Raw genomic sequence first — 15,784 nt, forward strand, 5'->3', positions numbered from 1 at the left:
AGTTTAATAGCCTCACAGGCATCGCTCTGGTCTTCAGCCCTCTCTACACCACACATACACAGGCCTGAGACGACTACCAAACTGCTACCTGAATAATTTGTAAGTTACAATCTCTTTCCCCTGCTCAAGTAATAACATTCAGATTTCTTCTGTATTGAATCTAAATTCAAGACCCAACAAGTCACGCCTGACTGAAACCAAAGAATTTAACATAGCATCCCCTCCTCCCAATATCCCTTAGCATTCTGGGCAGGTACACGCGCGCGCACACACACACACACCATTCTCTCTGAGTCCTCTCTCTGTGTGTCTAACCAGTTTTTTTCTTGGCTAAGCATATGTGTGTGAATGTGTGCATGTACTTTTATTCCAACTTGCAAGTGACAATTTTCCAGGCAAATTGCTCTCGAGTGACTTTCTTTCTAGAAGGCTTCCTAGCTCACTTAAACTCAATCCCAAAAGGAAACCATAATGTTGAACACAATCCTTTGGCATGACTCCCTGCCAAAAAGCAATTAAAATGCATTCTCCACAAAACTCCAGAGCTATAGTTTCCTGACCACGAGGAACCCCATGCCTCTCATCACTGAATGTGGGTGTCTGAAGATACAGAATCCAGCTTTATCTCATTGGCACAGCAGGAATTGGCCTCTCCGAGCTTCCATGGAACAGTGTGTTACACCAATTGTGCAGCACTTAAGCATGGTCTTTTCCCATAGTTGGGTATCCGTCTGCCTGGTTGATTTTTCTCACTGGCTGTCTTGTGATTCCCTTTGAGCAGGAGGAGATTTATCCCTCATGGAACTTGGTAAGTACTGAGTAAAATACCCAAATCAGGAAATATGCATTTCCCTAATAAAAACTCAAAAATGTAGATGTACCAAACAAAAGATTCCTTTGTCCAATTCCTTTGTTGAGTGAACCTTCCACACAGATCTATAAGCTGTCTCGGGGACAATCGGATAGTAATCTCAAAATTCATTATGTTGACTCTCGGAACCATGATGGAGTGACTGCAACTAGACTGACCCTCATAGACTCGGGTTCCAAAGGGCAACTAAGGTTGAAACCACACCCAAGTCTCAAACTAAACAGTCTAATGTAAACATTTTCTAATGAATAGTCTAAAATTGCTCATTATAGAAGAAACCAGAAAAATGTGACCAATTCTTAAGAGCAGTGGTAAACCAACAAGGCCAGGTGAGGCAGATGACAGAGTTAGCAGACAAAATCTTTAAAGAAACTATAATAATTATATTCTGTATAATAAAAGTAAACTCTGTGAAATTAGTATAAAAGTTTTCAGCAGATAGAGAAATTATTTTCAGATAAATGTTTAGAACTAGAGAATGTATTCAGAGATATTATAAAGATGCGAATCTTAATATTCCATATATCTGATTCTAATAAGATGCTCTACATGTGTATAAAATCTTTCTCACAGTGGTCATTTACCATTGACTATAACAATGTTGCTAACAGTAGAATTACCTTAAGTCGCATAGGGATTTGTGATGTTCTCCCCTAAAATGATAAAGATGTGTCTGGAAGTAAACCAGGAATATAGAAACTGTAGTTATATGAATGGAGTTTCAGCTCTCACTTGATCATAGCCCTAGCAATTAGTTCTTATAACATGGTCCTGCCTGATAACTTCATGAGGAGATCAAGAAGATATGAATGCAATGGCAAAGCATAGTGAATAAATCAGTTGGGGACTCATTATCAGGAAAAATAGGATGTAGGGTCTTAAAGGTTTGTCTCAACAAAACAAGTACCATCTAATTGAGGAGCCAGCTAAGTCCACATAGAAGAAGCACACCAGCCTGTGTGATCCAAAGGTTGTTAACAGTAAGATCCAATCTTGGAGGAGCAAATGGTACCAATGCCCCAATTTTAAACACCTAATTTGTGGAATGTTCTGGATGACAATAGAAGCCCAAAATACATCTGCAGGGTTCCTATATGGATTGATTCCCTGGGGAATCCCCACTGTCCATAGACGAGGAATACGAACAGTCCTAATATCTCACAAAGAGCACTGTAAATTGGTTCTTAGCAGCTGTACTCAGACTGGAATGTAACAAGTAACGACATGTCATTAGAATGTCCTTTGGAACCATTTTCAATTTATTCTGAATTTTTAATATCCTCTGCTTTCTCATAGAGTGATGGGGCACTAAGGGGAGGCATCAACACCAATGAGTACAAAAAGTTAAAAAAAATTTCCCAAGTTGATTGTGGGGATGATTGTTCAACCCTTCTTAATATGACTAACTACTGAATTGTATGATGTATTAATTATAGCTTAATAACACTAATTTTGTCAACAAACCCAGGGACAAGGAAACAAGTGACCTAAAATCAATGGCAAGGAAGGTGTAGGATGCCTGATGGGGCTTAATAAAGGGAAATGCAGTGAAGAAGAATTACAGAAACCTGAAATGAAGGCCGAACATGATAGTAGGACAAGAAGAAAGTAAAAGGATCTAGAGGAAAGAATGAGGAGGCAAAGGACATTTATAAAGGTCTAAATACAGACATATACATATGTAAATATATTTATAATGATAGGGAAAGATCTATGTACATATATTTATATGTTAAGCATTAGGTAGCAGATGGATATTGGGCCTCTACTCAAGTACTCCCTCAATGCAAAAACACTTTGTTCTAATAACCCAACATTCTGTGATGCTCACTTTCCCAACACAATCGCTGAAGAAAAAATGGGTACATAAGCAAATGTAGTGAAGAAAGTTGATGGTGCCCAGCTATCAAAGATATAGTGTCAAGGTTTTAAAGGCTTAAGATAAACAAGTGGCCATCTAGCTGAGAAGGAAAAAAGTCCACATGGAAGAATCACACCAGCCTGTGTGATCATGGGGTGTTGATCAGATCAGGTATCAGGCATCAAAAACCCAAAACAAAAAATCATATCAATGTGAATGAGGGGGAGTTCAGAGTGGAGACCCAAAGCCCATCTGTAGAAAATTGGATATCCCTCACAGAAGCGTCACAAGGAAGAGACGAGCCAGTCAGGGGTGCAGTATAGCACCAATGGAACATACAACTTTCCCCACCTCCCACTATCATGATCTCAATTCTACCTTACAAATCCAGCTAGACTAGAGCATGTACCTGCATACATATAAGAGCTGGGAACACAGGTAATCCAGTACAGATAAACCCCTCAGGACCAATAATAAGAATAGCAATACCAGAATAGCAAGAGGAAAGTGGGGGAAGAAAAGGGGAACCGATCAGAATGATCTACATATAACCCCCTTCCTGGGGGACTGACAACAGAAAAGTGGGTGAAGGGAGACAGCAGTCAGTGTAAGACATGAAAAAAAATTTTATAAATTATCAAGGGTTCATAAGGGAGGAAGGGTAGGGACTTGGGGGGAAATGAGCTGATACCAAGGGCTCAAGTAGAAAGAAAATGTTTTGAAAATGGTGATGACAGTAAATGTACAAATGTGCTTGACATGATGGATAGATGTATGGATTGTGATAAGAACTGTAAGAGCCCCCAATAAAATGATTTTTAATTAAAATAATAAATTAAATTAAAAAATATGTATTTGAAGAATTAATGCCTGAAAAATCCCCAAATTTGGTAAAGAATATAAACTTATATGTTACAATTTCAAGACCCTTTACACATTATAAACAGGTAAAGTTAAATGAAATCACACACAGAGATATTACAACCAAACTTCTAAAAGCAAAAAAAAAAAAAACAACTTGCCAGCAGACACATGGAGGACAACAGCTGGAATGTCCACAGATTGTTCCTCAGATAGTAGAGAAGGCAGAAATCAGCACTCTTTTTAGAAAAGACCTGTCAGCCTAGATATTCCTGTACCCGGCTAAAAATGTCCAGAAGAAATAAAAGCGTATTTATCTGAGACTAAATGGTCAACAAGCACTCTAAACCTACATGAGGAGGAAAGGAACAAAGATGAGGCTCTTGGGAACAACAACTGGTACAGACTAATGAGAATGCTGACATAATGTGAAGAATGTAAGCAGTCCCACTGAGCAATATAGAAAATGTTAAATAGGTAACTATGTTGTTATGTACCTTTCACTGAAACATTTTATTCCCTTATCTCTTTTGTCATTGTCCATGATTGTGGTCATATGTGCATTCACATAAACTGACACACACATACACCCCAATACAAAGAGTCCTCATTAGTATATTTTATGCCACTGAGTTAGCTCTGACCAAGTAGCTGAAAATCAATGAGCTCACACATAAGAGCAATTGTGGGGATGCTGCAGAACTGGGCAGTGCTCGGACCCGTTGGACGTAGGGTTATTATTGGTCAGAACTAACGCAATGGCACCTAACAACAACAACAAATTTCTTAAAATATGTATCACTTTTTCAAGAAAAAAAATGTATATATACAACTATCTGTTGCATGGTATTAAATTACATAGACAGAATACATGTAACAACTATAACATTTAGCAGGGATGATAAAGGGATATCATTTGTCAGTAAGGCTCCAATATTTTATTTGAAGTGGTGACATATTAATTCTACATAGAGTAACTGGATATATATATATAATATCTACAAGAACAATTAAAATATTAATAAAAGTTTGTAAATAAAACCACTAGATCATTAAAACTACAACACTAAAATATACTCAAAAAACTCAGTAGATGAAGGAAAGAGAAGAACAAAGAGCATAAGTGACACCCAGAAATACATAGCTGAGATATCCAACCAAATCAATTATAACATTATATGTAAATGGCCTAATTTACTAAGTAAGAGATAGGAATTATCAGATTAAATTTAAAAAGAAAGAAAACAAGGTTCAACTATGTGCTTTCCCTAAGAAATTATCTTTAAATCCCAATACCCAGATTAGAAAGTAAAAGTATAGACACATAAGATAAACCATACAAACCCTAGTCAAAGGAAAATAGAAACACCAGTATTAATATCATCCAAGGTAAACTTGAAACCAGGGAAAATAGATATCAGAAACTGGTAAGTCAAATCATCAATAAGATCTAACAATTCTAAATGTATATACACCTAATAATAATAGTCTTTTAAATGCATGGACCAAACACTGATAGCATTTAAAGGAGAAATAGACAAACCCCAAACTTGGAGACGTTTGCACTCACTATCTGTCAGCCATCTGACAAACATATGAAAATCTATAAGGATACAAATGACTTGAACACTATTACCCAAACTGGCCTAACTGACATTTAGCAAACACTCCATTCAACAACAGCAGAATGCATGTTCTTTTCAAGCACGCATAGAACAGTCAGTAACATAGCCTGCATTCAGTTGTTAGGAAGACCATATATGGTAATATCCATAATGACTCCCTGAGGTCGTCAAGGCAGGCTGATATCTCCTTTAGGAACCAAGGCCCCACACCTCAGTGAGTTTAAGGGAGTTGTCTAAGATTTCAAAGATAACAAAAGGTTAGTACCAGAATGGAATCTAAGTCTCCTAGTTCCTAATCTGGCTCTTGCTTTAATTTTCTAGGCTGAGATATATAAAGGACTTAGAAAGTAGTCCTAGTGATATACCTACCTTCATTGGTCCATATCTTAGGGAAAACTCAATAGAACGTAAATAGGAAAGGGGAGGGGGGTATTCAATTACTTAAATTTGCCTTCTTACTTCTTTCGACCAGTTGCCTACTTTCCTTTAAGCTGATCCAGATTTACTTTGTCCTCTGAGCTCACGCGTTTTCCACACCTCCCCTTTAGCCTTTTCATTTCTCCAGGGAAGAGCTGCTGCCCACCTCTCCAAGCACCTGATGTTACTTAGCCAGAAATACCAGGAACGCAGACTCTTAATTAACCAAGTGGTTGGTGTATCTGTCCCCAAGGGAGCTCTCCTCCTGCCCCAGCCTCCCACTTTCTGGCATGCCTACATTATGTCACCAGATGAACCTGATGGAATTTCCCTGGGGGGAAAACCCGTGCTCAAAACAGCCCAGCTGGAAAGTGCATCACAAAATCTACTGAAACAACAACAGCAAATAGCGTTCCCCAGAAACGCAGCACACTGGTAGGGCACCCGGATCCCTCTCACTACTTTCATATCTGCATCTCACACACTGTGGCCTATGGGAAAGAACCCAAACCATTGGTTGCTGAAGAAATAACCACTCCACCCTAGACTGGAGGATAGCAAAATGGCTCTAAGAAAGAAATCATTCCCTTTTTGATACCTTTGTACTCAGTGATCTCTGCCTGGATCTATGACCATTCTCCAACACTCCCTAAACTTCCTCTTTTCCCAAGCAGAGACAGTACTTGTGTGCATCCTTTGAAAGGAAAGGCTTTCAATAGTTCTTAGAAACCACTATCTGTAACATGCTATTTGTTTGCCTAAAAGCCTCTTTTAATTAGAGGCCTTGACCTCAAGTGCCTGGGTTATATGTCTCCCTGGAATCTCAAGGGCATGGTTGCTCTTAGTGGACTCATGTCAGTTACTCAGATGGTACTGTATTTCTCTCCATATCCTCCACTTGAAAATAAATGGTAAAGACTGGAAATGTAAGGAAAAGGCTTACACAGTTCCAGATAGATATGCTAAAGGTATAAGAGGCCTTAGATTGGACAGAGCACTCTCAGTTAAGGAACATCCGCTGTCTGAAGACCACTCTATTCTGATGCCTCTGTTTCCTTCTCCCCCTTTGTTAACATTAGTACTTTGTAAATTTATGGCTTGGCTTCTTTCTGTAGAGGGGGGAAAAACAAACAAAAAAGGGATTGGATTGTGATCATGCTGTTTGAATCTTTGGCCTAAATATCTGCAAGAGAATACTGTAAGTTGCTGTTAGGCGCCATGGAGTCTCTTTTAACCCATAGCGACCCTATGCACAAGACCAAGCCCTGCCCATTCCTGCACTGTCCTCACAATGGTTCCTAGGCTTGAGCCCATTGCTTCAGGTACTGTGTCCATCACTCTCATTGAGAGCCTTCCTCTTTGTCACATGCTCCAAACATGAGGTCCTGCTCCAGGGACTGGTCTCTCCTGACAGCGTGTCCAAAGTAGGTAGGATGAAGTGTAGCCATCCTTGCCTCTAACAAGCACTCTGTACTGCTTCAAAGACAAAATTGGTTTTGCTTTTCGAAGTCCATGGTACCAGTTGATGGAAATTAAATGAATACCATTCCTCATTCTTCCTTCTCATGCACATTCCTGAGAAAGACAAGCCTCCTACAATGTCACAACAGAAACTACTACACTGGTCAGACTCTTCATTTTCCATTGATCCATTCATCATCTCTTGGGGGTTAGAAGTTAGTTGCATAAAGAACCACACAGCCCTAATGCTGGTCAATGAAGATGGACACATATACAGACTGTATAACTGATATTTCACAATTCACATCGACGCACAATCTGCCTAACCATACTCAAAGGCCTTGGGCATGACTACTGATAGAAAAGACTCACAATGATTCATATTAATGGAAAATTTTGTTATGTATCAGACATTAAGCTCAGTATTTTCATCTGTATAATAAATCTTTAAGATAGAAATGATTACTAAGCCCATTTTTCTAATGATGAAAGTAGGCCTCAAGGATGTTAGGGAGCTTTTCCAATGCCATGGCTATTTTGACCAAATATGTGTTGAATGGCTTTCTAGTAAGAATAACATAAAGCTATTTATTTGTTTAAGAGCTGGTGGCACAATGGGTTACTACCTGGGCCACCAACCACAGGGTCAGCAGTTTCAAACTCCCAGGCACTTGACAGGACCAAGAAGAGGCTTTCTGCTCCCATAAAGATTGACAGTCTCAGAAACCCATAGCAGGTGGTTCTATTCTGTCCTCTAAGGATCACTATGAGTCAGAATAAACTTGATGGATGCAGAGACCAGGGGGGGGGGGATTTGCAGTGCTTGTGAATACTTCGGACAGCAACTGGCATCTCATCAGCTCTCAATAAATAAACAATAGTTTCTAAATGATCAAATATCTGCATTATAGTTAGTCCATTTAGAAAATAAAATACATGTTCCCCTGATTACTGAACAGTATTGATAAAAATAAATAAATGTGATAGTGCTTTATACATTGTGAAGCCCCATACAACTGCCACGGAATCAGAATACTTCACGGCGACTTACTTTTCAAATGTCCTGCTTCATCTTTTCTCATCTAAACAAACAAACCAACAAGCCCATTGATACTGAGTGGATTCTAACCCATAGGGACCCTCGGTAGAGTTCCAAAGCCTGTAACTTTTTATGAGAGCAGACAGTCTCATCTTTCTCCCTCAGAGCAGCTGGTGAGTTTGAGCTGCTAACTTTGTAGTTAGCTGTCTAATACCCAACAGCACCAGCAGGGCCCCTTTAGATCACTGATAGTAGCTCTAGATGAAGACAAAATGTTCTTTGGTCAGACAGAAAATCCCGATGAAGCAAGGTCACCTGGCAGTAACCCTAAGAGTAACAGGGCACCCTAACTTCTGCTGGTTCACCTCTGCCTCTTCTCCTCCCACCCTTCAGGCCTATTCCCCCAACCTTCAGTCAACCAACTTCTTTATAGAGATAACTACTTTTTATTCATGAGAATGCTATTTTTCCATAACCACCTACCACATACCCAAGCCTCAAGTAGATCTTGTTTTAAGTTTGTAGTTTTGTGAAATATTAAACTGGTGGTGAATATGTTCTTGTTTCAAATGGCAGCATTTTTCATCTTTATTATTTATTCTCATTATTTCAAAGGGTTCTCAGGGGGCCAGTAGGTGTCCATCCATCTAGATTTTATGGATCTAGATCTGAAGATTTCACTGCCATATTCCCAAGACCCAAGTCACCTTTTGTCCCACTCCATGATTTGATGCAACACATAAATATAGATGTGTCTTATAACTATAATGTGCTTATCTGGGAAGTTGCCTCCCCATTGTACACAGGTAGGATAAGCACTCCAGAGACATACTTTGTGTTTAATCAGAGTATATAGGTGGAAGGGAGAGGATAAACATAGTAATTTTTAAAAGTTTTTCCCCCCCTAACAATCTTCTTATAAGCTCTTTCCACCGCATTCAAAGATAATATGCAATGATTGTCTTGCCCTCTGGAAACACCAATAATAGACTCTCAGGAATAAGATCTCAAGAGACCTGAATTCCTGCTGCTGTACCCCCACCCAGCTCCTCCTAGCCATGCCTTCCTCACGTAAGAAAACAAAGACCTGATTAATTATGAATGGTGTGGCTTGTCTAACCCACAGCTCACCTTACTTCCTACTCCCTTGGAATTCCTTTCCATCGTCAGAGGACTATCGATTTCTGAATATAAGAAGGTTTCTCTGATATCCAACCTAAAGTTTCCTTCTGCACGTCTCATCCTGTTTCTTCCACGGACCACATGAAATAACTCCTCTCCTTCGCTGCCACTCTCCCTCTTCAGAGATTCATAGATTGTTACCATGGCTCTCCCTTCATCACCACTTAGCCCCACCACATATATTTAATTCTTTTCATCTTTCATCATAAATCAGTCCCTTCAACTCTTAAATCAGCTCTCTGCTCTTCTCTGGACCAGTTCCAGCTCTCCCAATTCACCTCCAATAACTGATATCCCTTCTGGGGGCTCCAATTCCCCTTCTATCTTCCCTTGCTCTCTCTTCCCCCCTCCAGAAGTGAAATGGGAAGAGACTGACAGTATGGGAGGTTAAGGGTCAAGTGCACTGCATTACAAACATCTATTCCAAATTGCTCAGGTCTCTCCAGAGTATAGTGAAAACCCAAACCATATATCCCCTCTCCAGGCGTGGAGAAGGAGAAATGCTTATAAGAATAGGGGTCCTACTATCCCACAATGCATCATTCTCCAGACCCTTGCCTGGGGAAGACCTCAAAGCACCTCCAAAAGAACATGCAAATTGGAGCCATAAGCCATGTACTGACCTCAAGATAGATATATTCCACATATTTCCTGTGATTTGAGTTGTTCCCAGAAGGTGCATCATGATTCATAAAGCCCCAGAAACAACCTCTTCACAACCAAAGGACATGTTGGGGAATTGCTTCAGACTTTGAAACGCTGATCCCACATTTGCATTCCACGTCCCCCACAAAGGAAAATCCTTAACTTGTCATGTGTTTTAAGATTACACATACATCTTTTTAGTCCCCTCAGACAATCCAAACCACATCCCTACCCATGGTTCCTGCTCAGGCACCTAATCACAAGGGGTGGCACACACACACACACACAGCCATCGGCATAGTCATTCACCTCTAGGTCAGACCACCACTCACTTGGGCAGAAACAGGGGGAAGTGAGATGACTGGTGACCACCTTCCTTTTGTATAACTGAATGCCTCGTGTCATAGAAGAGTTAAATATCTGTTCTATAAATCAAAGCCTATATAAAGAAAATAAATCTATTTTTCCAAACATGATAAATAGAAAAATCAATTCCAGTGGCAAGACTTAAGCTTGAATTTCCATACAAGAAAATGATTGGGATCGCAGTGATATATATTTGTTCCAACGTGAAACATTCTACAGCAGGGTGTGTCTACTTTATGGGGAAGTCTGCCGTGGAGACTGTACCTCAGTGAATCTGGGGAGGCGGTGGTAAGGCAAGGAAATAGTCTTGCATGGCCAGCAGCCTCGCTGCAGACAGCATATGTCCTCGGAGGCAGGGAAGTCCAGCCTGTTCCAAGTGTGATCACCAGGAGGCCAGAAGTGCTTTGCAATAAGCTGCCAGTCTCTCTAGAGGTCATGGGGAGCTCATCCAGTTACACTTAGTGTCTTATTTGATCTCATCAATAATCATTTGATCCCAATCCTGCTGAAAAACACTTGGCCAAAAATTTCAGCCTTTTAATGGCAGAATCCTGGCTCTTTCTGAAACCGGCTCTGCTAGCTGCGTCAAATGATGCATAAGGGCTTGGTCCAGCTGCCAAACAGACGGTGCTGCCGAGGGAGGACTCTGGCTGCTCACAATGCTTCCCTACAGACAGTAGCTGCATAGCTCCTGGAGAGCATTCCTTTCTACATGAAGCCCCCCCATCCCCCACTCAACTGCTCCAGCTCGTTAACCAAGGCTAGACAGGAGTACATTTCAAGTGCATTAAGCACGTGACTCTTTAGAGACACCCACTGAGAGCCTCATGGCAAAGTAAGTTTGCATCTAAAGAAAGGACCCCTTTTGCCTTTGGCTAGCATCTGACAAGGTTGATTTAGGATACGTGGGCCCATGGTCATTTAACAAGAGGTGATAGGGAAGTTCCAGCGCCACCTACAAACATGAAAGTAGAAGAAAATCTACATTTCCACAGAAGTCATTTTTATACCTATTACAAAATTACTGGGCACTAAAAGAAAGCGTTGCTTTATAAAACACAGACGCCACAAGGACATGAAAGCCCAGCTGTTCTTTACAAAACTATCCTTGGTAAGACAACGGTATCAGTCTCCCCTCTCAATCCATAGAGGATGCTGCCAAACTCATCAGAACCACGAGTTTTACTACGGACGATATGAATCTCAACAGTGGACACCAAAGGTTCATTTTAGGTGTCTGTGGCTTTCGTGCTAATGTTGAAATGTGCATCTCTACTGTCTTTCTAAATGAACACATGCCCGTGTGTTTTCTGTGTAATGGTAATAGCATCTCAGCTTCTGAATATCCCTGCTGCATGAGAATATTGGGTGTGTGGCGGTGGTGGAGTATAAGCTTGTGAGTCAGGACAGGCACTGGAGATACTTGTAGCTCAACAATGGACCTTTTCTCAATGCTTTCCATCCAATTAATGTTAAGCATTAGTAACCAGTGAAGCATAACAACTTCATTTATTTCTGACGATGAGAATGATAGAAAAGGAACCGGGGCTGCTCAGTGGAATTAATGCAGGTTTTTTAAAAGGCATGACTTATTTTCTGTGCTGTTCTCATTCATTTGCATTGTAATATTTGATTCACAAGGCCTTCCCCAGTGATCTCACAAGAGACATATCCATTCAAAACCACCTGGTTTTCCAGTCATAGGATAGTCAGGGAGGAGCTGGGAGGAAGTGCTTGTACCAACTCCTCCAACTTGATAAATACGGGAAGAAAATGAGGGAGCAATGAAACAGAAACTTCATACCAGGAATGTCCAGCAGCAAGTTCTGCAGTGAAACAAGCCTGACAGAGACTGTCATCGAGAACTGCTGCTGCAGACGTTTAAGCGAAGGCTCAGAGGGACAGGGGGAAACAGGGAAAGAACACGGCTGGAGAGCCAACCATTGTCCCCCTTTGGCCCACCCAACGCAAGTCTCTCTATCTTTCATCTATCTGTCTGTTTATCTATCTATCTATCATGTATCTATCAATTTCTCTCTCTCCCTCCCTCCCTCCCTCTCCACATCCTTAGGTCCTCTGAGGCACTCTTAGGCAGAGCCTTCCAGGGCACATCAGGGAAACGCGGGACAATGAATTAAGGCCAATGTGTGGAAAGTCAACATTGTGGGGTGGACAGTGGGTAGGATTCAATACTATAACCGAGAGGGGTTTCTCTTCCTTGATCAAATATACCCTATTCCCCCAAATATCTAGTGTCAGATAAGGGGGCAATGGGGGCCAGGGGTAAGAAGAAGGGCAACTGTATTAAGATACTCTGAGAGTTTGGAACCTACACTCACAGAAGTGTCCCCAACAGTCCCAGAGGTGTGGGAGGAAGGCTATCCAATTTGTGCTCCGACTGTGTATGAGTGACATTCCATCAAGAACAGGAAAGTTTTCTCCCAACTTGTTTGCTTTCTCAAGAGAAAGGAAGCCCCTTGGGAAGTGACTACATTCTGGAAGAAACAAGACTCTACGGTGGAGCCAGGGAAGGAGTTCTGTGGAGGGGCTAGAGAAAGCCAAGAAGCAGAGGTCGTGGGTTTGAGAACGGGAGAGGGATAGTTCCTAGTGATTGCAAACCGGTGAGACGAAAAAACCCATCCCGCCCAGCACACTCTGGCAGGAGTCGCTCACCAGTCCCCAGGATCTGGAACAGAAGGCGGGGCTGCGAGGCTCGGATCGCCGCGGACAGTCTTCCCTCTCTGCCCACTTCGGACGCCTTCTTCTCCGGCATGAGGCGTATCCGTAGCCGCCCTTCGCCGTGGAGAATCCACCAGCTGAACAGCTCGCTGAGGTTGAACTGGAGCAGCCCGGCCACCGCCTCCCCGGGGGGGCCCACGCAGCCCTCCAGGACCTCCTCCTCGCCCAGCTCCAGCACCAGCTGCTTGGCGCGCCGGAGCTTCCGCACCGAGCCGCCCTTCAGCACCCTGGACAGCGTGCGCGCTGGGGCTGGAGAGCCGGCCTCCGAGCCCCAGGAGAGCCCGGGCGGCGGCCCCAAAAGCCCCAGAAGCGGAGCGCAGTCGAGGGCCAGGGAGCCGCGCGCCTCGGGCCGTCCAGCCCTCCGTTCGGAGGGGAAGGGCAGCGGGAGCAGCAGGTCTCGGGCGTAGACGCGGAAGAGCGAGGGCACGATGAAGTCCACCGCCAGGCTCTTCCTCTGCAGGCGGGAGTAGCTGAGGGGCTCGCGGGGCTGCAGCGGCGGCCCCGCGGCGAGGGAGCCGGAGCGCTGGCTGGACCGGATCTCGGAGCCCGAGGCGGCCGCTACCAGCGACTGCAGCAGCAGCAGCAGCCACGGGGACCTGAGGGCTCCCATCCCTCCAGAGGAGAGCTGCTGACACCAGTCTCCCGACGACCCCCACCCCCAGCGCAGCCTCAGCCTCCACGCCCCCTCCGAGGGGGAAGGGCCTCAGAAAGGTCCTAGGTCCGGACTGGTTCCGGGCACCTGCCCTCTGCGGGATTGGGCGTGCACCGGGTCCGCTCACTTTCCCCCAACTCCAAGGCTGCGAGTAGAAATCTGACTGGAGCAGGGCTGTAAGCTCAGAGGACGGCGGGTGGGGGGCGTCCAGAGACCCTGAAGTGCGCTGAGCTCCACACCGCGGACCCCGAGGCTCTCGTCGCGCCTGGTCTGTAGCTCTCTGTGTTCCCGAATGAGAGGAACTACTCGGGGTGAAGGAAGGCGGCGGTTTGGCGCCAGGCTCTCCTGCCCCCCGTGGTCTGAGCTGTGGTCGGTCCGCTCTCCCGGCGATTTCCTCAGCGCCGCAACTTTCCCGCCTAGGAACGCCGACTCCGACCTGGCGCCCGCTCTGCTAGCCGCCTCCTCACTTCCCCCCGGGCTCCTGTCCCCTTGTCTGGGCTGGAACGGGGCGCACAGGATGCCTGCTAGCTTACCCTCCTTCGACCCTCGGCAGCCGGAAGCCTCCGGGCTGCGCGGCGCGCGGAAGTTCGCGGCTGGAATCAGAGCCCTCGCCGGGAGGAGCGGAGGCTCCGGTCGCCTTGCAAGTTTGCAGCACCCTTGCTCGCGGCTCCTCAGAGTTCGCCCCGAGGTGGCCCCGGCGGCTGCAGCCGGGTGAAAGCATTCATTCAGCGCTAGGCAGCCCGAAATCTTGCTGCCCACTCCGCACCAGTCTGCAGCCACCCGGGCTTCGGGTGGCCGGCTGGAGGGCGAGTAGAAGGTCTCTCGATGCCCCGCGACCCTCAGCCGCCAAGTGGCAACGGGAGGTGCCAGCTGCTACCGTCGCTGCCGCCCCCGGAGCCTCTGGATTGCATCTGCCTGGGCGCCCGCCACTTGCAGCTGGCGGAGCCGCGAGCGCGCGCCTGGAGGGGGCGGGGCCGCGACAGGGGCGGGGCGACTCGTCCGCCAACTACGCGCCACTGCCCGGCCCGCGCCAGCCAGCCCCGCCCCGTCCGCGACGGCCAGCCAATGGTACGCCAAGACCGGCCCCTATGCAAATCTGTAGAGGCCTCAGCATTCATTGAGAAAAGCTCAGAGCCCGCCCCTCCCTTCCTCCCTCTCACCCCCCTGCTTCCTTCTCTTCCTCCAGTTTCCCTGCCCTAGTTCTCCGTTGTGTGAACAGCCAGGGGCGTAATTTGGACAAATGGGAGGACTAGAAAAGGCCTTTGCGCAATCGAGCACTCTCCCTAATTATGCATTTGAGAGATTAAACGGGTCCGACTTCGGAAAAAGCAGGTTCCGGTATAAAACTAGAGGCAGGCAAGGGAGAGGGGGAGGTGTGACCGCGCGACATTGCCAAATCCAAGAAGAGCTTGGATTCGGGCCCTGAGACCGAATCCTCTACGACCCTTCCGTTATTGAAACGCGTTCCTGGGGACCTGGCCGTCCACAGATGGAGGGCATAGGGGCAGGTGGGTGGCGCTGGTCTACGGAGTGGTTCTTGAGTTAGAACCCATAAGCGTCAGGCGTAGAATCAGCGCCCCCTGTCCCTGCGCTTTCTCACAATGGTGCCTGGGTTTGTGCTCGTTCCTGCCCTGGGGTCAAATGCGACTCTTGGCGATCCTTTAGGACCAGGTGCAACTACCCCTGTGTGTTTCTAAGACTGTAACTCTTTAAGGGATTAGAAAGCCTCCTCTTTCTATCACCAAGAAGCTGGTGGTTTCGAACTGCACACCTCGAAGATCTCACTAAGTCACCACGGCGTTCAGTCCCTGCAAAGGAAGCCTTTAATTCCGGTGTCACTGAGTTCCCCTGAATCACACATTCATTTGTGACCCGCAGTCACGAAGACTCAAGGACTCTTATCCTCTCCCCTCCCTTAGTCCATGTGGGACAATCCAGACACTCTCCTTCTCAGGAAACAGGGCTCTGGAAGGTGGGAGGAATAGTCAGGCACTTTCTCACAACCTTGGGAATTAGTGTCCAGCATTCCAGACTTTTTGACTTACCTGTAAATACCTCTTTTCCC

General features: G+C 45.1%; 1 protein-coding gene across 1 annotated transcript in view; it reads right to left on the bottom strand.

Moving 5' to 3' along the window:
* ALK (ALK receptor tyrosine kinase) overlaps positions 1-14,598 on the bottom strand; it is an 897,834-nt gene extending 883,236 nt beyond the window's left edge. The window contains exon 1 of the mRNA XM_075536070.1: positions 13,002-14,598. Within this exon, the coding sequence (XP_075392185.1) occupies positions 13,002-13,677 (676 nt within the window). The 5' untranslated portion in view covers positions 13,678-14,598. The remainder of the gene's footprint in view (positions 1-13,001) is intronic.
* Positions 14,599-15,784: the final 1,186 nt, after the last annotated feature.

The sequence above is a fragment of the Tenrec ecaudatus genome, chromosome 17 (genome assembly GCF_050624435.1).
Source record: "Tenrec ecaudatus isolate mTenEca1 chromosome 17, mTenEca1.hap1, whole genome shotgun sequence".
Lineage (NCBI taxonomy): Eukaryota > Metazoa > Chordata > Mammalia > Afrosoricida > Tenrecidae > Tenrec > Tenrec ecaudatus.